Raw genomic sequence first — 26,819 nt, 5'->3', positions numbered from 1 at the left:
GATTTTCTTAGAGTATTTTTCCTATTCAACTTTATGAGATATTCTAGTCATATTTAGACATTGTCTGTTTGCTGGCCCTCTTGCGAGTGTTTTAAATACACATCAAGTTTTAGAATAACATAAGATAGTTAAATTCTCATCCTTATATTTCAGAATGACTGGTTACAAAGAAATTGTTCCTAGTATCTGAGTAATAAATATAATGGTCGTCTAAATTAGCAAATTAAGTGGAATTACCTTAAGAATTTATACAATAATAGTTGGCAGGCTTTTCCTGTGTAGGTCAAAGGTTCACGAGGGTATGCTGCATCTTGACAAGACGATCTAGTTTGGAACTTCACTGTTCATCAACTAATAGACTTTTAACTCTGCCGGTAGCAATTTGGGACTAACAGTAAGTCACCTGACCCACCCGGCGTCTTTTTTTTTTTTTTTTTTAAGATTTTATTTTTCCTTTTTCTCCCCAAAGTCCCATGGCACACACTTGTGTATTTTTAGTTGTGTGTCCTTCTAGTTGTGGCACGTGGGACGCCACCTCAGCATGGCTCGATGAGTGGTGCCATGTCTGTGCCCAGGATTCAAACTGGTGAAACCCTGGGCTGCCAAAGCAGAGTGTGCGAATTTAACCACTCGGCCATGGGGCCGGCCTCCCCACCCGGCATCTTAATTTTCTCCACACTCTGCCATTTACAAAGTTGTCAGATTTTTAGAATTTCCTAGAAGCAGATGGAGAGAATATTTTATTAGACTTGTAATATGTCTCTTAACAGCATAAAATAGAATCCAATTATATGATCAGGAGTATTTATCTTATACATTTTATATAATTTTTAAATTTATAATCTTTTACAAATAGAAAATCAGTAATACAATACACTGAATCTATGTTGATTCAATTTGAGAAGTCCAATAAAACAAGTTTAATAAGGTCCTTTAGATGCAATTTCTTTTGGGTTTACTGCAACACTTTTTGTTATATTGTATGTCTTGTAAATTCCAATAAGTCTATCCGAAATCTCAAACATATTATTTCGAAGAGAAATTATTATGAACTGGGCATTTTTTGTTTGTTCCTAAAAAGAAAGAAATAAGAAACATTAAGTAATAACAGGTAAATCATATAATAAACATCTAAGCTTTACTTCCCTGAAATAGTTTTTGGGCAATAAATTCAACATTACATTGATAATTAACTTGTGTAAGAATGATGGCATGGATAATTCATGAAACAGTATTTGGGTTTGAGAAGAATTTGGGTATTTTTGGAAGCAAAGTTGCATAGAAGTCTTCTAGTGGAAAAAAGATCTAGGCAGGAGATGAGATTCTAGCTGTGTTTCATCTACTAATTTACATTGCTAATTTATATTTTACTTGTCCAAATTGGAAATATTCGGTTCAAAAAAAGGACTTGGTCTCCTTTGATATCATACGACATGGAATTAAGAGAACAGGCAAAAAGCTCAAAAGAAGGAAACTAAGTCAAACAATTCCATGTGTAATGTTTAGGGACTCACAAAATTTTTAGAATGGAAACTTGTAAATGATTACTTACATATATATAAAATGCAACAATGGACACATTTTTAAAATCAAGGGCCGCATCAATCTCATCCATGAAGTACAGGGGAGTGGGTTTGTAGTGGTGAAGAGCAAACACTAGAGCCAACGAACTAAGCGTTTTCTCTCCTCCTGAAAGGTTGAAGATCTTCTTCCAGCTTTTCTTAGGTGGTCGAACACTGAAATAATTAAGAAAATCTCTTATTAGTCAAATTACTTGTAAAGCCAAAGTTAAGACTTCATGATCTGTTTTCCATAACTGGCTTCTACTACCTTCCTCAGGAATCTCTAACTGGCTTTTCACAAATCGAAACTCTTGTTGGGTTATTTTATAAAAATGTTATTGGAGGATGAACACATATGGACGCCTACCAAAATTTTAAGATTTAAACAGCAGGCTAGTAAGTATTTCTTGCTATTTTTCCCTGTTTACAACGCAGTTTTTCACTTTGCAATTTTCAAATCCTAATGTTAAACTGAAGTGGCTTGAAAATTTTAAAACAAGGTGAATTAGAAAAATTGTGTGTAAAATTCAATATTTGCTGTTTGTCCAGAATTTATGTGGCAAACTGCCAATATGCAAACAAAGTAGTATTTATCATCAAATAAAACAAGTTGTAGATATAACCTTCAAATCCCACACCTAAAAAATACTGAGAGATTGGAGAGTATGTAGAGAGACATAAGTAGAGGAGGTTCCAAAACTCAGTAGAATTACAAACCTGAACATGATGCCTTCAGAGAAAGGATCCAAGCTGTCTACAAGCTCCAGTTCAGCGTCACCTCCCAAAGTAAGCATCTGGTAATTTTCCTTTAATTTATTTGTTATTATGTAAAAACCTGCCATGAATTCATTAAGCCTTTGCTTCCGAAGATCTTCATATGCCTGTCTAAAATGATCTCTTTCACAAGTAATTTTGTCCAATTCTGCTACTCGTTGTAAATATAATTCTTCCTATGAAAAGAATATTACCATGAGATAAACATCTCAAGTTAGAAATTTGAGATGAAAATCAACATTGCTAATTATTTAAAATTAAAGGTTGCAATGTAAGCCAAAGACTAAAAAGAACTCCCGACTATTATACATTAATAGTTCGTTCATACCTTCTTTTTATACTCTGCAATGGCACCAAGGTTTGGCTTCATTTCATGACACTGGGCTTCCAAAAGTGCAATTTGATTTGTTATAGAATCTGGATTCTTGATTGCTTCGAGATCCTCTGGGCTTAGAACCAAAATCTCTTCAACAGTATTATTTTCTATGGGGTGCAATGATATTTTTGAAATCTAAAAGTTCAATTTAGGTGAGAGTTAGGGAAGGCACACTACTAAAATTAACGTTTAAAAAAAAAGTCAACAATATGACAAATTACCTACCTATTAAAACAACATACAATAAGGAGTTGTGACTAATTTGTGTATCAACTGATTTTCAAAAGACTTCAAGAAAAATAGTTTTGGGGTTCCAAAGTGCTCATACAGCCTTTTTGTTAAAATCGCCAAGTCAGCCCTGGGGTGAAAATGTTGACTAATTCTAAGCATTACTCAGGTTTTTCTATATAATAATTATATTATTGTTTCCTATACATTTGAGAAGTGAGTATATCATGGAATTAAGAATCACACTGTACCTTAAAAACACACATAAAACAAAAACCCCAACCCTTTTTCATAAAGAATATTTTAACCCCCAGGTACATAATTGTGTATTTTTACTTCTGGGTCCTTCTAGTTATGGCATGCGGGACGCTGCCTCAGCGTGGCTTGATGAGTGGTGCTGTGTCCGGGGGCCCAGGATCTGAACCAGCAAAAACCCTGGGCCACTGCAGCTGAGCCTGTGAACTTAACCACTCGGCCACGTGGCCGGCCCCCATAAAGGATATTTTCAAGTTATATTTAACTAAACGGTAATAATCTCACCTCTTTTTGCCAATATTTTATTTTAGAATTATGTTCAGCAATGTGCCCATCTATTTGTTCAAGTTTCAACTTAATACTAAGTGCATCTTTTTGAAGAGCATGTTCATTTTCTTGAATTACTTTTAGTTCTTGAAGTAAATTACGATGTTCTTTCTGGATCTCTGGTAAGGACTCCTAAAAACCAAGAAGAACTGCTACAGACATGACCTTCCCAAATAACAAGAACAGGCATTTTCACATTACAATGAAATCTGGCAATCTCTCTCCATGCCCTTTTCATTTTAAATTCAAACTTTTTTATTTACAGACAAGTTACAATACAGTACTCGTATTCTGTTTTTTCCTTAAAGATTGGCACCTGAGTTAACAACTGTTGCCAATTTTTTTTTTATTCTCCCCCAAACCCCCTAGTACATAGTTGCATATTCTACCTGTAGGTCCCTGTGGTTGTGCCATGTGGGACGCCGCCTCAGCATGGCCTGATGAGTGGTGCCACGTCCGCACCCAGGATCTGAACTGGCAAGACCCCGGGACGCCGAAGCAGAGCACAGGAACTTAACCACATGGCCATGGGGAGGGCCCCAGCACTCATATTTTTATTGTACAAAGTTAATATAGTTATAAAAGTTAAGCTATGGAGTGCTTACTATGCAAGGCACTGATGTCACATAGCCAACTCTTTAAATTGTTTCAAACACCATCCTCTCCCTTGCCCAAGTCTCACCTCTGCAGCATCTGTGCTCTGTATGACCTCTGCTGCTTTGTCTTCAATACTTTTTAGCTCTGCTGTTAAGTCATCTACTTCTTTCTCAGTATCTTTTATTTCTTTCTCTGTTTGAAGGACAGAGTCTTGAGCTTTTTTAAGATTTCTAAACAAGCAAAATGATTAAAAATGTGGTAAAACGTGTACTTGTTATTCTGCTTCTGAAAACCTATGAAAAGAACTTTTGACAGCATTATGTGTCTTTTTATTCTCTCATAGATTTAAAAGTTTATGATTTACTAAACCATCCTTGAATTGGTTTTATATGTTTATACATACACTTGTGGGATTACTGTATTTTTTAAATTAAACTCAGTATAAATCAACAAAACTTACTTATACAGGCTTCTAATATCATCCAATCTTAGATTATGAAACAAAGTTGTCCACTGGATTATTATATTGTCATTTTCTTGTCAGATTGGAGATTCTTAAATCTCTATACCCATGAAGCTATATAAACTTCTGCTCCTAACATAAACAAATGGCTTATTAGCACCTTTATCCTTGAGCAAAAGACTGGAATAACTTAATAACCAGATCATCTATATATAATTAATTTATGATTTTAGATTAAAAAAACAGCTGTTTACATTCTAACATTTTTCTTTTTTTAAAGATTTTATTTTTTTTCTTTTTCTCCCCAAAGCCCCCTGGTACATAGTTGTATATTTAGTTCTGGGTCCTTCTAGTTGTGGCACGTGGGACGCTGCCTCAGCGTGGTCTGATGAGCAGTGCCATGTCCGCGCCCAGGATTCGAACCAACGAAACACTGGGCCGCCTGCAGCGGAGTGTGTGAACCTAACCACTTGGCCACGGGGCCAGCCCCCATTCTAACATTTTATAAACATACATAGCTTTAATTATTTTAGAAACACTTCAATACTCTAAAAATCAATTTTAAAACAAGAACTATGAATGGATAAAAAACTTTTTGTGAGTTGGGACAATGGAATAATAGTTAATTAAACATTTAAGTTACCGAGACAATTAACTTTGCTAAGAGATCTCATTCTTCCCGCTTATTCTCCTAAGACCTAGATCTATTCAATCCCCATCTACTCCTCTCAGCTGGAGAAAGCAAACTGATTTCTCTGCCCTCACAAGAACTGGAGAGTTGTACAACTGTGCTTTGCCAAGGCACACCTGTGTACCAGTCTCTTCTTAAAAACAAACTGGTCTGATGCTAAGTGTTTACTGTAGGTCTCCCCTTACTCAAGCCCTATTAGGTAACACTGTGTTAGACAGGACATTAAATTGGACTAGGAGCCTCTCCGCTGTGGAGGCAGAGCAGAGGACGACGGGTTAGGGGAGGACGCACACTCTACCTGTCAGCAGTCTTGATTGCTACTTGGGCTTTAGTAACAGCAGAAGCACATTCATCTAATTGCTTATTTATTTTATCAAGTTTGTCCTGTTGGGCCTTGAGTTTATGGTTATTAATTTCCACGATGATATTGTATAACCTTTTAACTTCAGCTTCTACTTTCCCAGCTCTCTCAGCCACATTCTCATATTCTGAAATAAAAAAACAAAAAACTTAATTTATGCTTCTAGGCTAACCAGCGTCACTTGTTAGATGTAAATTTCTTCAGTCAATATAACTTAATCTGAAGCATGCAAAAGAAGAAATTTGAGACATTTAGGAAAAAGTACCTCAAAAAACCTCACAACACTTTATGTCAAAACAAACGGCTCTACAACAACACATAGTTAAATTCTCCGGTTGGGCCATGAACAGAACCTATTTCTTTCTTAATGGCTCCATGCCCTAAAGCTCTTTTCAACTTTTTCTTAGGGTACTTGCTTGACTATTGGTCTCAATAATTTTCACCCTTACAGAGACTATGTGCCTGACCATTAACCTGCCCATGGTGAAGAAACTGGTTTACTCTGCGAGCCTAATTTAGAGTCCTCCACATGTTATGACGAGACAGTAGGGGAGAGGATGAACTGGCACTCTTCTCTGTGGCACAGACAGCTAAAGCCACACTCCCTAGATTCCCTTGTACCATAATTTAGGTTCAGACATAATTTAGGTCCATTCAATCAAAAGAATTCACATAATTTGGAAGGCGAAGTGATGAATTGGACATATTTCTATTGGCAAGCAATCACAGAGAAGTTTGAATTTTCTTGGTGGCACTGGAGGTTCTGGTGTCCAGCCAAAAGCTTTGTGAATAGTCAGAGAGTAGCATTAACTCTGATGGTGCGATGTGCTTCTGTGGTTGGTAGTTGTAGTGTCATCTTCCCAGTTTGCGAGATGACCTTCCAGTCAGAGAAGAGGCAGTTATAGCTCTTCTGTGGTTCTGTAGAGTAGCTCTGGAAATTATTCTTGAATGTTCAACCTAGAATTTCTTTCTTTAGCCATCCCAGTGATTCTGTAAACAATCTAATAGTTTCTTAAACACACACACACACACACACAGGGTAACTACACAAATGCTATTTACACTAGCCAGAGTGGATTCTATTTTATAATTTGAATCCTAATCACTATACAAAACAGGAAGGAGAAAAGGAGGCAGAAAGGTGAGGAGTTCATGCTACCAAGAATATGTTATGTCTAGAAAGGTAAAGAGAAACACTGAGCTAACTTATGGAAAGAGTCCCATAAAGTTCCTCTAGAAGGTATATGGACATTTGGCACAGGAGGAAGGAGGTAGGACTCACTGAGAGAAAAGGATTAGATAAGGACTTCACTGTGGCTTGCTCTCCCCATTGTCTCTTCTCTCCTGTTAGGTAGGCGGGAATTTCCAGTCTCCAAATCTCCTTAACTTGTCATTTCACTTTTTGTCCTACATTATCAGAGTTCTTTCAGCCTGATCTTTCCTCATCTATTCAGTTTAATTCTAACAACTGTTTTACATTTCTGAGCTCACCACTTGGCAATTAAAAATAAAAAAATCCTGCATTTTGGGGGTCTTTTGGATCCCCTTTTGTCCTAATGATATTAAATACACACTAGTAATTTTTTTCAGGTCTAAGATAACTGTATTTGTTGAAGGAACTGTTTCACTCACAGTGGCGATGTTCTCTCTGGTTGAAATTCCATTAGGCTACCTGAGTGCTTGGCTCACTTGTCGGGTAGAGCACCAGCTGCTGTGGAGGATGGTGTTATGACTTACACTGGGGGATGGGCCAGGTATGCAGCTGGAAAGGGTTCCAACCTTTAGAACATTTTCTTATTTTCAAGTATCAACCATGCATTTCTCTTTTGATATCTATATTAGCATGTCTATTAGAAGAGGAAAACTGTGGCACATATAGTCTGCAATTTTGAAGTCACTATTCTATACACCTCACCCTCCTTACTCTATTCCCTGCATATTAGCCAGAGAGGTATTTTTAAAACCTAAATTAATGTAAAAATGAAATAATCTTAAAAGATATGCTTTGCAGACTTGGGTCTTCCATATTAGACATTCACAGAGTCTACTGATAATAGCCAGCATTTCCATAAGAGGAGATATACATAGGGCTCCTAGTAAAGTCAAGTCATCCTTTTCAAACAAGAATACAGATTCTTGTAGTCTTTCTCTGAAAGTGTTGCTATAAATGACACACAAATACATTTTTGATCTTTCAGCTGATGACTAGGCACCATCAAAGCAGTCCCAACAAATACTGTGGGTTGTATGGAGGAAAAGGAGTGTGGGTAAAGTCAATGTGTCTGTAAAAACACAGTATAGATCCAAAATAAATGCAAGCAAAAAAAATCCTGTCAAACTGTGCCACTTCCCTATACATCACTTTCCAATGGCTTTCTGTTTCACCTGGAGACAATGGCCTATAAGGCCCTACTCTATCTGGATTCTTCAGTCCTTTACTCTAGCCACTCTGGCTTTCTTGTGTTCCTAGAAACTGCTAGCATACTCCTGCCTCAGGGCCTGGGTACTTACTCCTCCACATTCTTCTTGAAATGCTCTTCTCCCAAATATCCACAGGGTTAGCACTCAAACTTCCTTTGGATCTCCGCTTAAATGTCTCCAGCAGAGGCCTGTCTCACCCAGTGTGTCCACCAGACCCCCTATCCCCACCTTGTCCTGTTATCCTTACCACTTAGTACCACCACCTGATACAATATGTAATATACTGGTTTAGCTTCCCCATCTTAAGTGTGAGCTCCTTGAAAAGAGAGACTTTATTTTGCTCACTGCTTAATCAACAGAACCTAAAACAAAGCATGGCCAGTACCAGATGCTACTTGAGTGAATGCCTTAGTATTAAAAAACACAGATAAACATGACCACAAAAATAAACAATTAATATGGTACAGATGAATATTCAATGTGGACATCTGTCTGCTTAACATCTTTTTACCTCCTTTTCTTTTGGAAGGAAACTCCCTCATTTTTGGAACATTTCGATAATTGCTCCACCTCCACTCTAATTCTTTGGGATGGGCAATTACTATTTGCCTTCCTTGGCTCATGACCCAAACTGTACCGGAGTCTGTTTCCAGAGGATGTGATGAAAGCTCACTGTGTTTGCTGGGGTCATTCGCTAAGATACTGTATGCCAGGAAAGAGTCTGTCATCACAACCCTCCCTTCCCTCCTCCTGGAATAAGACGCACATCTACGACAGAAGCCAATGCGGAAAGAGAAGCAAGGCTGTTCAAGTGAATGATTAGGGAATTTCAATTTCACAGCCTATTCTGACTATGAGCCTACAAATTCCCTTTCGTGCTTAAAGATTCTATTTTGGTAGAACCCTTACATGTTTATATGTACACAAGAGAAAGTTCTGGAAGGAAAATACATGTTTTCTAAGTTTTCAAACAAATTCTACTTTTCTTCATGTGTATGCCATTTATTTCCTTTGTGCTTTTGTTTAAGTGATTTAGTTTCTCCAAATCCTGTTTCCTTAGTCTGTAAAACAACTACTGTATTGAAAATTCTTGTGAAGACTGAGCCAAAGTATACAAAGTATGAAATTAAGACGGTGGATTTCGGAATCAGACTGCCTTGGTCCTGAACTCCTATACTACCACATGCTATGCGACCTTTGGACAAATTATTTAAACCATTCTGGGACTCAGTTTCCTTATCAGTCAAATGAAGTACTTAATTTAACAGTATTTACTTTAACTGTAATAGTACTTACTTTATAACCATTTGAGAATGAAATAATAGAAACCATAAAACAGCAGTGACTCACACATAATATAAATAGCTATTTTTGTTCTACAAACTGTTATCTTACACATTTCAAACATTAAAAACCTGTTTTTGACAATCTCAAAAAAAAGTCTGTTTCCTTAAACATACCTGTTTTGAAAGCACTAACATTTTCTTCTAGCAATTTCTGCTTTTTTTGGTCAGGTGCTGTAGCAATTACATTAGCTTCAAGTTCCTTAACTTGGATATTCAAATATTCTTCTTGCTCTGATAAACGCTACAGAATGTTTTAACATTCAAGGTCAGTATTTTAACTTAGTAACATTTGCTTTAAACATTTTAAATTGAAACACTAACATGAAAAGGGCAGAAGACATGAACAACTAACATATAAAAAGGAAAGTGGCCAAAGAAACACACGGAATGATGTGTAAACTCATTACCAAGGCAAGTTAAAATGCCAGTTTTCAGTACTTCAGAGTAGCAAACTTACAACATACTGACAACTACTTAGTGTTCAAAGACTTGGAACTAGCACACTACTAGCCACATACGCAAATAAACTGCAACCATCTCTTTCAGGACAATTTGACATTGAGCAATGAATGCCTTCGACGATATACAGGCACCAGGTAATAATTGTAATTTTAGGAACCTAACCTAAGGAAATAATTGGATGAGTCTATAAAGGTTTACCTAACAAGGATATTTTAAACATACCAGGGTAGATAATAACACAGAAAAATATTTATCAAATTGCTCAATGCAAATCAAACAAAATGCTCTAATGCAACTGCAAACAAAGTAAATTTGCACTGGCTTGGAAAGAAAACTATAATTTATTAAGTGAAGAAAAGTTAGTATAACTCATTAAAAAGCCATATGCATATTTAATATGCATATCCCTATCTACTATATACATAAACACATACATGTAAACTAGGTATTTATATTAAAAAGGTGAAGTATTATATAAACAAAAATTGAGGATGATGATCTTTTGCGTATTTTCTGAAAACTGTTTTTGGTTTTGTTTGTTTTTTAAAAAAGAAAGTGGGCATCAATTGCTTTTTCATAATGAAGAAAACATGACACTTTGAAAAGAGAATGAAAAGAAAGGATCACATAGCTGTTAAGGGAAGACACATCTCTATGGAGTACAAATGGAGACCAGGAATAGCTGTGGCCGGAGCAACACATGACAAGGTGTTTATCCATTAGTACTCAAGGTAACAAAATCATCAACAAACAGGCTTTCCACTCAGAGACCCATCCTCCTCCCTTACATTTTAAAATTGTAAGCAAACAGCAATTCTGTCAAATAGCTGTTGAATTCCACGAGTTTCAGCCAGTATTAATAAAAGAATACCTGGATGCTTGCAGTAAACTTTTCTAGTGTATTCCTCATTTCTCGTTCACGATGCCTCAACTTAACTACTGCTTCCTCCAGCTGTAATTTCTGTTCTTGGATTTGCACCGCTTTTTGAGAGTCTTTCTGCAACTGTGATTCCATATTATTTACCTACGAAGAAGAATTCTAGTGAAATAAGTTTTCTCCAGAAGTCACTGCAGGTTAACAGCAAAATCAACTTATAAATGAAGAAAACCCAAACGTCTGATATTAAAGACTAGAACAAAACCAAACAATCCAGGTCCAATTCTCAATCCTAAAACTTAGGAGATGGTCAACTAATTTCTGCATCATAGAACCAGATGGAAAGGCTTTTTTTTTGAGGAACATTAGCCCTGAGCTAACTGTTGCCAATCCTCCTCTTTTTTGCTGAGGAAGACTGGCCCTGAGCTCACATCCATGCCCATCTTCCTCTACTTTTTAAGTGGGACGACTACCACAGCATGGCTTGCCAAGTGGTGCCATGTCAGCACCCAGGAATCTGAACCAGCGAACCCCAGGCCACTGAAGCGGAATGTGTGCACTTAACTGCTGTGCCACCAGGCAGGCCCAGGAAGGGCATTTTTTTTTCTTTTTAATGATTCGCACCTGACCTAACAACTGTTGCCAATCTTCTTTTTTTTTTGCTTTTTCTCCCCAAATCCCCCCAGAACATAGTTGTATATTTTTAGTTGTGGGTCCTTCTAGTTGTGGCATGTGGGACGCTGCATCACCATGGCCTGATGAGTGGTGCCATGTCCACACCCAGGATCTGAACCAGTGAAACCCTGGACCGCCGAAGCAGAGTGCGTGAACTTAACCACTCGGCAACGGGGCTGCCCCCACTGGAAAGGCTTTTTAAAGTGTTGTATAGCCACGTATTATTTGAGTGAAGGCATAATCTGAAAATATTTAAGTGGAAGGATATAAACTGTTTTAAAATATGGGAAAAAATGAAGGTACGACTCTTTGGAAAAAGTTAGGTGTTCAGGACATTCAAGTACATTTTTAAGGTAGAAAAAGGTATATATAGTGTTTTGAGGGCAATAATGGAACACAGCAGTTTTTCCTGGTATTCTCATATACTTGTGGGCATATTAAATATTTTGAAATAAAATTTGGAAACATGCATCAGATATCTTTGCTGTACTTACACCTTAAAGAATTATTCTGAAATAGAAAAAAAAATCATGTAATACAGCAAGAATTATGTGAAAAAACATAAAATTAAATGTCAAACAGTACGTAAAATGGTTAAATTATAAAATATCAATATGATCCAAATGTAATAACAGAAAAAGATATATATATTGAGCATATACTTTCTAATTAACATGTTTTACTTTTAGAACTTTACAGGGTTTCACATTAGAAAAGTCCCACAGCTTATATATTAGTCATTTATAGAAAATCCAATCTGTTAATATAAAATTTGAGTACAGTCCACTTACAACGGCTAAACTTTATAGTATGTACGTTAATTTTTTTTTAAGTGTGCCTATAATTTTAGATATGCTGACCTCATCTTCAGAGATTTCAGCAACCACCGATGAACCCATCCTTCCTTTCATGACTTTGCTTCCACCACCAGTCATTGTGCCTGGAAAACAGAAAGTCAGACTTAGATATCTGCCCCAGCAAGATCAAATAAACTCAATGGCAGGAAAGAAACCACCATTACCTGACTGTTCTATGATTTGTCCCTGTAACGTTACCACTCTCCATCTTCTATCTTTTTGATATGCTACTCTTGTGGCTTGATCTAAGTTGTCAGCTACTAAGGTATCCCGTAAAGCAAAGTAAAAAGCTTGGCGAATTTTCTCATCTTTTACTTTTACTAAATCAAATAACCGAGGAGTATTTTCAGGAGTTTGAATTTTGGTCATTTTCTTTGCCCATACTGCCATCTGAAAGTAAAAAATATATATATATTAAAAGAATATATAATTTCTTTTAGGTGTCATTTACATAAGTAATACACATGTATAAAATGTAAGGATACGTATACAAGGTTCTGAGTATCTGCGTAATTGAGTACTACTTCACTGTTATCTTAAAAGAAGTTACTGTAAAACTATTTAGAGGACGTGATCTTTTATTTTTTTTAATTTTTATTTAATTATTTAATTAATTAATTATCGTTTGAGGAAGATTAGCCCTGAGCTAACTACTGCCAATCCTCCTTTTTGCTGAGGAAGACTGGCCCTGAGCTAACATCCATGCCTATCTTCCTCTACTTTATATGTGGGATGCCTACCACAGCATGGCTTTTTGCCAAGCAGTGCCATGTCCACAACTGGGTTCCGAACTGGCGAACCCCAGGCCGCCAAGAAGCGGGACGCGCAAACTTAACTGCTGCGCCACCCAGCTGGCCCCTTAGAGGACATGATCTTATATATAGAAAATGCTAAGGAATTCACACACACACAAAACTATTAAAACAAACATGAATTCAGCAAAGTTGCAGGATACAAGATCATTATACAAAAATTAGTTGTATTTCTATACACTAGCAATGAATAATCTGAAAATGAGATTAAGAAAATTCCATTTACAATATTATATTAAAAAAAAGCCAAAAACTTAGGAGTAAATTTAACAAAAGAGACACATGACCGTATACTGAAGGCTACCAAACATAATAATATGAAATTAAACCTAAATAAATGGAAGACAGTCCAGGTTCATGGATTTAAGATTTAATATTAAGATAGCAATACACAAATTGGTCTACAGAGTCAATCCAACTTGCATCAAAATACTAGTTGCTCCTTGTTTTGCAGAAATTGACCAGTTGATCTTAAAATTCATATGGAAATTACAGGGACTCAGAATAGCCAAAACAATTTTGATATGAAAGAACAAAATTAGAGGACTCCTCATTTCAAAACTTACTACAAAGCTACAGAAATCAAGACAGTGTGGTACTAGTGCAAGGACAGATGTACAGATAAATGGAGTCCAAAAATAAACCCTGACATTTATGGTCAGTTCATGTTTGACAAGGGTGCCAAGAAAATTCTATGGGGCAAGAATAGTTTTTCCAACAAATGATGTTGGAACTAGACATCCACATGAATAAGATCATAGTTGGACTCCTACTTTACACTGTTATAAAAGGAACATGGATTAAAAACCTAAATGTAAAAGCTAAAACTATAAAAGTCTTAGAAGAAAACAGAAGAGGTAAATAACTGTGCCCTTGGATTATGCAGTTGTTTTTTAGATGACACCCCAAACATAAGCAATCAAACTGAAAAAAAAATTGCACTTTATCAAAATTAAAAAATTTTGTGCTTCAGAGGACACCCAGAGAATGGGAGAAATTAATTGCAAATCATATACCTGACAAGATATTTATATCCAGAATATATAAAAAACTCTTATGATTCAACAACAAAGCCAAATAAACCAATTAACAAAAGGACAAAGGATTTGAATAGACATTTCTCCAAACATAAACAAATGGCCAATAAGCACATGAAAAGCTATTCAACACCTTTAGTCATCAGGAAATGCAAATCAAAACCACAACGAGATATCACTTCACAACCACTACGATAGCTATAATCAAAAAAATGTACAATAACAAATGTTGGTGAGGATGTAAACAAATTGGAACCCTCATTCACTGTTGGTAGGAAACAGCGCAGGCACTGTGGAAAACCGTGTGGCAGTTCCTCAAGAAGTTAAAGTTAACATGTGACCCAGCAATTCCACCCCTAGATATTAAACCAAGAGAATTAAAAACATGTCTGCACAAAAACTTGTAAATGAATGTTCATAGCAGCATTTTCCATAATAGCCAAGGCAAGAGACAACCCAAATGCCCATCAACTGACAGATGGATAAAGAAAATGTGGTACAGCGATACAATGGAATTACAAATTTGGCAATAAAAAGGAATGAAGTGCTACAACATAGATGAACTTTGAAAACCTGCTATGTGAAAGCAGCCATACACAAAAGGTTGCATATTGCATGATTCCATTTCTATAACATGTCCAGAATAGATAAATCTAGAGAGACAGAAAGTAGATTAGAGGTTGCTTGAGCAGGGGGTTGGGGGGTAGGGTACGGGTAGTGACTGCTAATGTGTTTGAGGTCTCTGGGGTGATGAAAATATTCTGAAATTAAGACAGTGGTCATGGTTGAACAACCATGCGAATACACTAAAACTCACTGAACTGCATATCTTAAAATGGGGAATTTTATGGTATGTGAATTCTATCTCAATAAACGTTTTATCATTTTCTGAGGAAGATTAGCTCTGAGCTAACATCTGCTGCCAATCCTCTTCTTCTTGCTGAGGAAGACTGGCCCTGAGCTAACATCCTGCCCATCTTCCCCTACTTTACATGTGGGATGCCTGCCACAGTGTGGCTTGACAAGCGGTGCACAGGTCTGCACCCGGGATCTGAACCAGCGAACCCCAGGCTGCTGAAGTGGAACATGTGAACGTAAATGCTGTGCCACTGGGCCGGCCCCCTTATCATTTTTTAGAAGCAGTTATTGATGATGCAAGTTAGAAATGTAAACTATGAGTCACTCTAACATTGGAATGTATGTTCCTTTAGAAGGGGCATCAGAAAATGTTTTTTCACAACCACATAACCCGAGAGCCTAAACTAATCCTCAAAACCTATCAGGTGTTCACTGAATAACTATGAAAAAAAGCTAGGATTCAATCAAAAAACAGTTGGTATTTAAAAATTAAATTATGAATACCCACCTTATCCAAACCTATAAAGGTTGCAACTCCGATATTTTGTCTTTTAAGGAAGTTTACACATTCTTGGGCTGTATCAATAGACTCAACAACAATGTAGTCTAATGCATGACAACAGGATGAAATAGCAACATCGTATTTTTCATCAATTGCTCCTAAGTCCCCCTAATAATTAAGAGGAGGGGGAAAACCAACAGAAAATGAGCAAGGAATTAGGCACAGGATCATTTCATTACTATTCATATAGATTTTTTTCAAGCTACTTTTACTTGAAAAACTATACTTACACATAGTTTTAAAAAGTACAAGGGTACATAATGAAAAATCTAAGTAATCTAAGTGTTCCTCTCATTTAACCTTCCCCTTCTTCTTTTTGCTGAGGATGATTCACCCTGGGCTAACATCCACTGACAATCTTCTTCTTTTTCTATGCGAGCCACTGCCACAGCATGGCCACAGACATAGGAGTGGTGTAGGTCTGTGCTCAGGAACTGAATCCAGGCTGCCAAAGCAGAGCACACTGAACTTAACCACGGGGCTGGCCCTCAACTTTCCCCTTTTGCAGAGACAATCACTACTGAAGTTTTTAATCTACCTTTTAAAAGTTTTTGGATATGCAGTGTTTGAATTTTTAATGAGAGCACAAAATGAGAACTGTTTCCACAGTATGAGAACATATAAAGATTTGAAGCCTAAAAGTACTATAAGCAAAACAACAAATAAAACTTTGATAAATTAGCTATCAAGCAGCATTCACTGACTAGCTTTAGTTTTCCTTGAGAGCAAATGTTTAGGATCAAATTGTGTATCAAGAAAATAAGGTGGAAGTGTCTTGACAAACATGGGAGCAACTATGCTGGGTAATTTCCAGCTGCCCTTCTGAATCCCTCTCTTCTGCTCCCTTCTCAGGAAGGCCGACTCAAGGACCACATCAAACGGTTCCTCTGGCTCTCTAGCTTCTGCCAATGTGAGGCATCAGTTAGAGATGGCACGGTAGTTGAGAAATGGGGTTAAATATTTATTTTCCCTGTTTCCTCGAGGCTACCCTCTAGCCATGGCCACATCTAAATTCCCTCTTTAGGCTCAGGAGCAGTAATGGTCTCCATCATTGCTAGCCTTAGGTTTCTACATTATCCCTTTTTGACTTCCCTAAACTCTAGCTATAACCTTCAATATGTTATAAAACCCAGAATATACTTTATCAAATTCTTGTTTTCTAAAAAAAAAAGAGAAACTAGATTTCTAAGTTTGTTTGTCACTATTAGAGTTAGTTTTTCTTCTTGGTATTAAAATGATTATAATTAAAAAAACTATAATGTACAACTGAAATCTCACAAGGTTGTAATCTATCATAACATTAAATAAAAACTAAAAAAAAAAAAAAAACCCCAAAAAACTATAATGAGAGAATCCATACACAAAAAAGTTTATCATGCCTAAGAGCAAAATGGTTAAAAATGAATGTTCTTTAAAGTACAGTGACACTCACACACAGTTATTTAAATCAAGGTAAGAAAATTATTTACAAAGTCTTTGAGAAAAATGTATAGTCATTTCCAAATAAATCTACTTTACCAATCTTCCATATATTCCTGGAATCCTGCCAGATTTTTTTTCTTGAATTATTGCATCAAGGACTTTCCCCCTACTTCGATTCACTGCTAAGGAACTCTTTGCTTCTTCAACTTTTTGGAAAAGATCACGAACCAAACTTTTAAAATTTGTTTCTTCCTTTCTAAGTTTTTGAAGTTCCTTTTCTTTCTGAAAGTGAAATGTTCAGAAAATGAATCACAGAAGCAATATGCCCAATCACAGCACAGAATTAGTTGTAATGCCTCAAAAAAGAAGGAAAAGACCAACAATAAACACTTGAACCAGCACTAAGCTGCCATGTTGCAACTGCTGATTTGATTTTGCAAAATATGGATGAGTTTTCTATTTCAAAGGGGACATAAACTATTTGGGTGAATAATAAGGAACGTAAGTGCAGTATGGTTCTAGGAGTAGCACATTGATTGCTAGGGCATGTGGAGCTGGGGCTGTGGGAATCCCAGTTTGGCACTTACATGGTGATGCATGAGTGTGTCTTAATTCTTAAGTTCTGCACTAATTAACAACAGACCTGGGTATAGGACTCTAGATATGGGTGACTGGGCAGGACTATGGTTATATTGTGCTTTGCTTTCTAAATAATAAAGGAAACATTTATTATGTTATTATATACAATATATATTATTATACCTAATTAACGGGGCAAAAAACCAAAGAAAGCACAGCTCTGAAATAAAGGGGAGGAGCATGATGAATGAACAGTACTATTGCTACACAAAAATGCCAAGTGGTCAACGAGAGAAGAACCACACACATCGACACAAAAAAATGTAAAACTCTCAGTTTCCCAATCTCCATGTTAGAGCAGCCATTTTTTCCTGACATTCTTCCTCATCTCCTGGCTTTAAAATTATTACCTCTATTACCAGTCATACTGGTGTAACGTAAAAGCTGAAGTTACAGATAATGATTTACCCAAAAACAAACAGAATTACCAGGAAGATGGAAGTGGTCACTGTATATAACTTAAGTTTACATTTAAATTCTACATGGTCATGCAATTCCCTGACAACCAAATAGTGTGCATTTACTAAAATGAAAGACTTTATTTTCAGTATAATTTCTCTTCAAACAGCATTTTCTATTGCCATCTTGCCTAGTGAGGCTTTAGAGATTCAAGTTATGAAACTCCTCAGATATCTAATTCATTCAAGGATAGGAGGGGCAGCGATGAGCTAAACTAGTTATCTTGATTAGTTTATAAACAGTTTGTAGTCCCAACAAAGAAACTGTATCCATAAATTCAAAAGCAGAAAAAACACACCAAGATAGCTGGTTTGCATATTCATTCATACATATATGTTTTTCATTTACCCTTATATAAGTTGTCTACTCTCTAGATTTAGGGAAACACAAATTTTCTTTTGTTAAAAATTATTTCCATGGGAAATAATGGTGGTGGTGGCAGTGGTCTTTGTTGTTCAACGCTTCTGGGGAGAACACTGTTAGTTTCTTGAAAGTCTCAGTTCATATCTGATGGAATAATGAAATACCGACCCTATGCTTTTGGGGAAGATTACAGTAAATGAAAAAAAAAATCCCTATATGCCAATCACTTAAGATGTTGAGATTAAAAGAAAAAAAAAATATAAAACTAGGGTTGATAAACAACGTTCAGATGAAATACAGTAACAAAGATATACCTCCTTCAATTCGTGTTCAGTGTGAGGGAGTGTTGCTTCTATATCTCCAATTGCAGCTTTCCTTTCTTTGAGAGTCTCAGAAGCTGCAAGTAGAGCTTCCTTGGCCTTACTTAATTGAGACACTGCAGTATTATGACGACTGAGATAGATATCGAGTTCTGATTGGGCTACATCCATCTTTGAACGTACTTCGTTTACTGATTTGCTGAAACCCATAAGTTCTTTCTCCAGACTCTGTTAAAAGATGACAGACCCCATTAAATGCGAAATAATTGTGTTTTCAAACCTAGACTGAAATGGAAACCATACATTTTGAATTCAACTTCAGAGATCGTACAAGCCTAACACACATAAATAAATAATTCTTACAAGTGGAATAGACTAATAGTTTTTGCCTCGTGGCCAATGTTCACTGTACATAAAGTCTTTTCCTAACTGATTTCATAAGAGCTTAATAAAGCATACAATAGTATGCTCATTTTAGAGATTAAAACACACAAAAAAGGAATGGTTGAAAGAGAACAAAAACTTGGGTCTAAACTCTAAATTCTATGGTTGTTCCACATTATCTTACCGGAAATAGTGGGGTATAAGGACTATTCAGCAGAAAGGTTCCTCAAGTATATTTATGTTGAAAATCTTTTTATGTTGAAAAAGTTTTAGAGGTAAGGCCAGGTAATCCTCAACACTAGTCATGATCTGAAAGTAGAAACTTTGGGCTATATAATTGACTGTGTAGAAAGGATCTATTTATTAGAATAATGGCATAAGAAAGGCCCTTACAAAAGCCCAGCCCTTTCATTTTACACACAAGGGAACAGGCCCAGGAATATTAATCAGTTTAAATGTGTGATAGTGAATACCATGAACATTAACACACACGCACTGCTCACTATGTTCTAGGCACTATTCTGAATGTTTTGTACATATTAATTCCTTAACATAACAATCCCACGAGGTAAATACCATCGTTATGCACATTTTGAGGAAACTGAGATCCAAGTTTAAATAACTTGCTCAAAAGTCATGCACTCACTTGTAAGTGGCAGAGCCTCTGTTTTTAGCTACTACACTATGTTGAGGAAAGAAGACATCTGGATGTGAGTCCCGGCTTTGTCATTAACACAGGATGCCAAGGCACACAGGCATACTCAATTTATGTTAGATGAACAAATGTGAAAATCTCCATCTATAAAGTATTTCGTCAAGAAAGTTACTGTACTATCCATTGTCACTTTATCACATGGGCATCCTACTTACAAAGTTTTGTAGTGTGACATTAAGAACACGTCCATTTTCCAAAACAGAATCTATTACGTCTGTAACTTAAAAAAACAGAAGCCACTTCATTGAGGTATAACTAACATAGAAAGGCTGTACACAAGTCTGTAACTTATGTACCTAAGTCTTAAATAACCTAACTGACTTACGTTAAGTCAACTCAATTACTGTTATCTATTAAAATATATATTTAACATGCTCAGTGTTGTCAAAAAGGCTGTGGTGAGTATAAATAAAGATAGCTAAACTTCATGCTTATACTCTTATTGGGTAGATAAGACATATCAATGTGATAATGTCAGCTCTCGTTTTATTAATGAAGTGCTAAAATAATGTAATAGCTAACATTTATTAATTTTTTACTTTCTAAGCACTTTACACAAATATATATACATTTTATTTTCACAGAGAGTCACATAATGGGTAATATTTCCTTCCCCATTTTGAGGAAGATGAGTGGGAGACATAATAACTTGCACAAGATCAGAGATAAGTGACAGACCTAGGATTTGAATCAAAAACTGACATAAGAGCCATGGTTTTAAACTATTACACAAGAGCTACAGAAGCAAAGGGAGATGTCAGCCTGTGGTTAGTGTGGTCCCAGGTTTTTAATAGGTGGTAACCAATTTAAGTTACCACGAAAATAATTTAAGCGATGATGAAAAAGTTTGATGATGAAATCAACATGATTAACAAAGAATGGCATATATAACAAAGTATCTGACGTGTCTCATTTTCATTACCATTATAAATTCTCATTCAGTTACTTTTTAAAAAAATGGGACAGCAGAAAGCAAAGAAGGGGAATCTAACTAGGAATGTTGGGAATGTTCAAACTTCTTCTTCTAATAGTTCAGTTTCTACTATTACTACAGAAACAATCTTCAAGTTAAAAAAAGACACCAAAATAAACAACTCATAAAGAATCTTACTTCCTTTTCTTTTTGAAGTCCTTGTGTTTCCTGTTTAAGGCTGTCCATAACTTCCTTTAGTTTTTCTTCTTCTTTCTCTTTGTCCTTCTCAAGGGCATTGCTTCTAGCTGTCGATTCAGTTATGATATTCTCACTCTTGGCAGGTACACTTTTAAATTCTTCAACCTAAGATTATAAAACAACGTTACTGGACAATGTACCTTTAGGCTATCCAATACCATCAATATTTGACTTACTTAAGAGCATTTCTCGGGGTCTTCGCAGCTTTCTTCATAATCAGATTTGAACTAGGTGGCTTTAGTAAGTACTTTCTTAACCATTCACTGCAATTTCTAGAGTCTCTCAGTCTAATTCTATGATGTGTTGATACCTTAAGTAAACAAAATTCTCCCTGGCCGGGCATTAGGTCTTTATTCCTTCTGGTTCTAAGTTCAGCCTACAATGATCTTTCTTTACCTGTTAATACGCTCTGACTATACAGAATTTCCTAATTCCACATAATCTTATAAACTACCCATCACGGTATATTACAACTTACCACAAATTACCTTTATGCCCTCCAGCTTCCCTCAAATTCTAAGATCTTTCATGACTTTACCCTTCCAGAGTCACGATGTAGGCTAACATTTTATTCCATTTATACCTTCTGGTAACAATCACTTATCTACATTTGATGCCTAAAGGCTAATACCTCCAATAACAGTAACATTTGGCTTGGCCTGTCCAATTTAGGGGTTACTCTCAAATCCATGTTATTTTGTTTATTCTAATTATCTAGTACCACAGAAGTTCAACACTTCCTGAAATACTGTTCCTAAAACATTGATTCACATAAGGTTTGTTACCATACTGAGGAGAAAGTATTTTGTAAACAAATGATTTGGAAAATGCTCATAAGGTAAAGCAGAGCCTGTATTATAATTACCATGTAATTATAGGGTACAAAGCTTTTTTGGGGGGAGGTGATTTAGGTGTCATATCTACTGATATCTGATAGACCTAGGAATATAGTTTGAAAGGTCCCAAGTTAATTAGAGTCTCGCTTCTAGCAAATTAGACATTCTAGTCCAAATTTTATCTTTTTTAAACCTCAGAATAGCTATCAATCTCTTGCTGTAAATTATGAGCTTCCTCTTCCCTCATTTTTAAGGAGGAACTCCTGCTCCGATATGTTTAACTTGATTTTTGTAGGAGGCAGGTAATGTTTTTACAAGTCTATAATACATAACCAAAATATCTTTTTAAACCACTACCCTAGGAGAAAAGAAAATTTTATCACCAAGGTTGAATTAATTATTTAGTAAATGTTTTCCCAACGTGTATCATAGTAACATAAACTAAAACTCAAAGTCAATGGATGCAAGACGTCCCTGTGGAAAAAAATCAGGTTCGGAGACAAACTCTAACACTAACACTCAGAATCCCAACTCATCATCTTAGGCAATAATGGGCAAGAAAATCCATGAAAAATAATGAAAACTGGATCTGATATTCAGACATGATATTTTAAGAATTTTTTCCCTCAAACCTACCTTTTCTTTATCTTTTTGAAGTTGTTTCTCCAGTTTTTTGGCTTTACTTGTAGCATGTTTTAATTTTTCTCTAACTTGAACATCTTCCAAATCTAGTTGTGTAAATTTTTCTTTGTTCTCTTCAATAAATTTTGTAATTTTATTCAGTTTCCTAGCAAAGCAAGAAAACTTATCAGTCACTATTTTAGATATTCAGGTATTTTAAAGCCATATTACATACCCTGTCTGAGACACTTCTGTGAATGTGACCCACCTCTTATAAGGTATGATCTTAAAACTACCTATATCAAGCTGATCCTCCACTCACCCCCTATTTGAGGGAACTGTTAAAATGTGCGATTATGAGAGTTATTTCGCCCTTCTAAGCTGGATAAGAAATACTACATTTTCCAGTGACTATAATATCTACGTACAGAAAAACTTTACCATAAAAATAAGTAAAACTCATTTTAAAGAAAAAGAAACTGCATAGGTAAGATATTGGTGTCACTGAATATTGACACAAAGAAAGGTCATGATGAAAATGTAAAAAAATCTATCTATTCTAACCCCAATTCTACATCAATTAGATCTGTGGATTGTTTATTCCTGACAAGTAACCTCCTCGGGTCAAATTCCTATTTCTGCTGAGACGTTTCGTGTTACTGTGTTCTGCCACTAGGGGGTAGCATCTTCCATTATTTTAAGACTTCAGTGGTGGGCACTCACTCTGTACCAATAATGAACTGGATGCAGGGCAATTAAATTTTTTGCTTGCAAAAGAAAACCATTTTATATGCTGGCAAATGTATGACACCCATGTGTGCTGGCAGTAAGTTTATGTATAGACAAACATACAGGTAATAAAATTAACTGAATCTAAATACTTTTAGTACTTTTCAAAAGAGTATTACTTCTCTATGTCTTTTACAGCTTTATTCTTAGCTTTCATTTCATTTGACAGTATATTGCTTTTCTCATTAATTTCTTTGGTATCTTCATGAATCTTTTCCTTTTGAGTTTCCATTTCAGCAATTCGTTTCTGCAGATCATAACTAGAGGGAGGAAAGAAAAGGGATTGGAGATCCTAAAATTCTACTTCTAAAATTATACAACTATTTTAGTAAAATCAGCTGTTTCTAAAGCATTCTTAACTGTAGTCAGTTTACAATTAATTACCTAGGGTTATTGAGAAGGCAAAAACCCTAACCCACGGTCAAGGCTAGAATTAGGAACAAAATAGGTTCCATATTAACAAAATTAGATTTGCTATTACATACGTTAAAAAGAACGTATATGTAAACTATTAAGTACAGTAACAAATACTTGTGAACCCACCTCCCAACTTAAAGTAGGATACTTGAAAGTCAACTTCAATACTATGGCAAAAAACCCTAATTCAATGAATTCAACACTTAAAACAAATTTTAGAATTTTTTTCACCTCAGTCTTTACATTTCTCTAATATAGGAAAAGAGAATGGCTTTGATAATGTCAGAAACGAATACAAAAATTGATAAACTAAGGTACTTACATGTAATATTGACAAACATGATTCTTTTTTCTAAATATATCATTTTCCAAGGTAAGAAATTCAATGGCTATGTTTTTCTCTCCTTCTAAGGCGTCCTTTTCCTTTTCCACCATCTTAACTCTGTTTAACTACAAAAATTAAGCGTGTCGATTGTTCAAATACACATCTTATGTACAATCCGAATTTAAAATATGCCAGACAAAAACATATAAACTATACTAATAAAACAATCCTCACCTTAAATGTCAATAAGAAAAATATAAAATTAAATCTAAAACAGTGAACATTTGTCAGTAATAATTATGATCTATTATAACAAATATTTGACTAAGTAAAATTTGTTAATCATTAAAATATTCTGATTTACAACAAAAGTCTACAGAAGATTCACCTTCTCTCCTCTGTGTTCATTTAATATTTCAACTCTCCGACATAAGACTTTAATAGGTTCATTTAGCCGTCCACAACCAATTATATCTTCTAAATATTCAAGCATACCCTCATCGTGTTCCGTCTGGCCTTTTGGTTTCATCATAGCGATTTGTTCAACTTCACCCTTTAAAAAAATCATATTTCACACTCATTGTGTATGTTTAGCTACATCAATCTTAAGTGAGAATCAGGAACAGTCAATTAACAAACTCAACAGTAATGAATAACTAAATAATGTAAATCAGAAGTTTAAAGAGTTTAAATAAGATACAAATAAAAATGTTCTCTCCACTGATATTCTTCTTAGAGTTTTAATTTTACTTAAGGGAGTAAGAAATGTATATTTATGCTTCCTTACATAAACTCTTATAAAATTATAATATACACCCACATATACATACAGAGCCAAAGGAAGATTCCTCACCTAGAATGTTCAACGTAACAAATTCAATAAATGAATATTCAATGCAAATAAAACTATTAACTTTTTATTAACTATCCTATTAAGCAAAATTCAGTAAGGTATTCATGTAATCTACAATTCAATTATTGTGGCAACATTATCAACTGTTTATAATATAATTAGAGCTCCTGTTCTAAAACAAAGAATTTTCAAAAAGACTCTTCATGGTTAAACTGAATAGGAGTCCTGTTCCAAGGTGGTTAGTATTACTAAACTTTATCTTTAAACCTGGTGTCATGAATTCCTCGACAAGTGCTGCATTTCATAAGGATGTCTCAAACAATGTTCCAACTTTCTAAAAACAAGATCATTAAATGGAAAAGGAAATTGCCTATTTCTCATGGTAATAGTGGAAGAAATCCAACTGACTGAAAACTAAAGGTCCTGGTACATGACACTGGAAAACTTTTGTTTGCAATCATCCATATTACAACTTTGAACTGCCAATTAAAATCTTAGATTAACATTATATGTATTTACGCAATTCATTCACAAAGAGAAAAGAAGAAAAAATCCACAATCAGTAACCTTCCAGGCTGACTGCCAGGCAGCCATTTAGTTTGATGCAGCAAGCTTTGTGTGAACATGCTCAGGCAAAACGCTGCTACTTTACTTCACGGAAGCAGCTGGTTTGCACACCACACCGTCACAACAGAAGAAAAGGAACAGGCAAGTAGGAAAAACACACCCTTTCATTTCAGCAAAATAGCAAAGATTAAAAAAAAGAAAAAATTGCGCATTATAAAGAGCATATTACTCTTTCTCAATTTAAATATTTAAAATATTTCTTTATGAACAAACCTTATAAATTTGGAGTAAAATTTGCTAATGACAAAATGTCATACCTACCAAAAAGGCTCAACATAATTATAAAAAGGAAAAAATTTAAAGATAAAACAAGATAGGATACAACAGCTCATTTTTAATCCACATATCGAAAGGCATAATTTTTAATAGTTTTATACATTATCATCACTTTTCTGTACTCTGACAACACAAAAGCACATGATTATCAAAAACAAACTGAAATGGTATCTAAATAGCCTGTCATTTTCTCTGCAACCTTTAGTATGGATAAATTAGTATTCTGACTAAATTAGTGTTTAAAATATGTAGATATTTACTTATATAAAGTATTTTGTTTTGCTTTCAATTATCAGTTCTTTCTAAATGTGTGTAGCAACGGTTTAAGTTTTAGACAGGATCTAAGCCTGAAACGACGCCCAAAGCTTTGGATTACAACAGGACAAACTCTAGTCAGTGAAGAAGCCAAGAGTCTTATTCAAAGTTTCTATCTAGGCAGGGTTTATCCACCAAGGACACTACTGACATTTTGGGCTGGATATTAGGGAGCTCTGCTGGGCATAAGATTTTAATAGCATCTCTAATCTCTACCCACTAGATGTCCCCTTCCCCCAGCTATAACAACTCAAACTGTCTCCAAACAATGCTAAATGTCCTGGGAGTGGGGTTGCAAAATTACCCCCAAGTGAGAACCACTAATCTAAAGGTTGTTTACATCTTGTGGGTTAGTGTTTACAATCCAAATAACATAAAATACAGTGCCCTGACACTTGATGTTCTAATACACTACCTAGTTCAATTTGAATATCTGAAAACCTATTTTAAGATAAACAAAAACTATGCCAAGAGAACTTACATATCTGAATCAAATGGTCATAAGGTACTATTTTTGGATAACCAAAAGGTGGGATTCACTGTAACAGTTTACACTGATAAAAATATTCATAAAGGCACGACACTTTTCCTGTCCAAATTACTTACTGAAGAGGTGGAATACCGCTATTAGGAGACTGCCTAGCTTTGGGTAAAGCATAATGGTTGCCTGTTTTTGGTTACTTGTTCCTTCCTCCTCAATTCAAATGAAGGATACACAGCTATGATTTCTTTTCACTCTAACAAGG

The 26,819-nt window shown here is 35.4% G+C and overlaps 1 protein-coding gene across 1 annotated transcript in view; it reads right to left on the bottom strand.

Annotated features, from left to right (window-relative positions):
* Positions 1 to 802: 802 nt before the first annotated feature.
* The window catches only part of SMC4 (structural maintenance of chromosomes 4), a 34,792-nt gene continuing 8,775 nt past the window's right edge, over positions 803 to 26,819 (bottom strand). Inside the window, exons 6-24 of the mRNA XM_044770939.2 lie at positions 24,391 to 24,555; positions 24,000 to 24,127; positions 23,380 to 23,520; positions 22,487 to 22,637; positions 20,955 to 21,119; positions 18,739 to 18,972; positions 17,060 to 17,245; positions 15,488 to 15,649; positions 12,437 to 12,662; positions 12,276 to 12,355; positions 10,735 to 10,887; positions 9,516 to 9,642; positions 5,572 to 5,761; positions 4,205 to 4,349; positions 3,481 to 3,654; positions 2,665 to 2,847; positions 2,280 to 2,512; positions 1,553 to 1,736; positions 803 to 1,073 (exon numbers count right to left, since the gene is read on the bottom strand). Coding sequence (XP_044626874.2) covers positions 921 to 1,073; positions 1,553 to 1,736; positions 2,280 to 2,512; positions 2,665 to 2,847; positions 3,481 to 3,654; positions 4,205 to 4,349; positions 5,572 to 5,761; positions 9,516 to 9,642; positions 10,735 to 10,887; positions 12,276 to 12,355; positions 12,437 to 12,662; positions 15,488 to 15,649; positions 17,060 to 17,245; positions 18,739 to 18,972; positions 20,955 to 21,119; positions 22,487 to 22,637; positions 23,380 to 23,520; positions 24,000 to 24,127; positions 24,391 to 24,555 — 3,180 coding nt within the window. The 3' untranslated portion in view covers positions 803 to 920. The remainder of the gene's footprint in view (positions 1,074 to 1,552; positions 1,737 to 2,279; positions 2,513 to 2,664; positions 2,848 to 3,480; positions 3,655 to 4,204; positions 4,350 to 5,571; positions 5,762 to 9,515; positions 9,643 to 10,734; positions 10,888 to 12,275; positions 12,356 to 12,436; positions 12,663 to 15,487; positions 15,650 to 17,059; positions 17,246 to 18,738; positions 18,973 to 20,954; positions 21,120 to 22,486; positions 22,638 to 23,379; positions 23,521 to 23,999; positions 24,128 to 24,390; positions 24,556 to 26,819) is intronic.

The sequence above is a fragment of the Equus asinus genome, chromosome 5 (genome assembly GCF_041296235.1).
Source record: "Equus asinus isolate D_3611 breed Donkey chromosome 5, EquAss-T2T_v2, whole genome shotgun sequence".
NCBI classification, from domain to species: Eukaryota; Metazoa; Chordata; class Mammalia; order Perissodactyla; family Equidae; genus Equus; species Equus asinus.
Note: the sequence above shows the minus strand (reverse complement) of the source record. Positions and strands in the feature narration are given on the sequence as shown.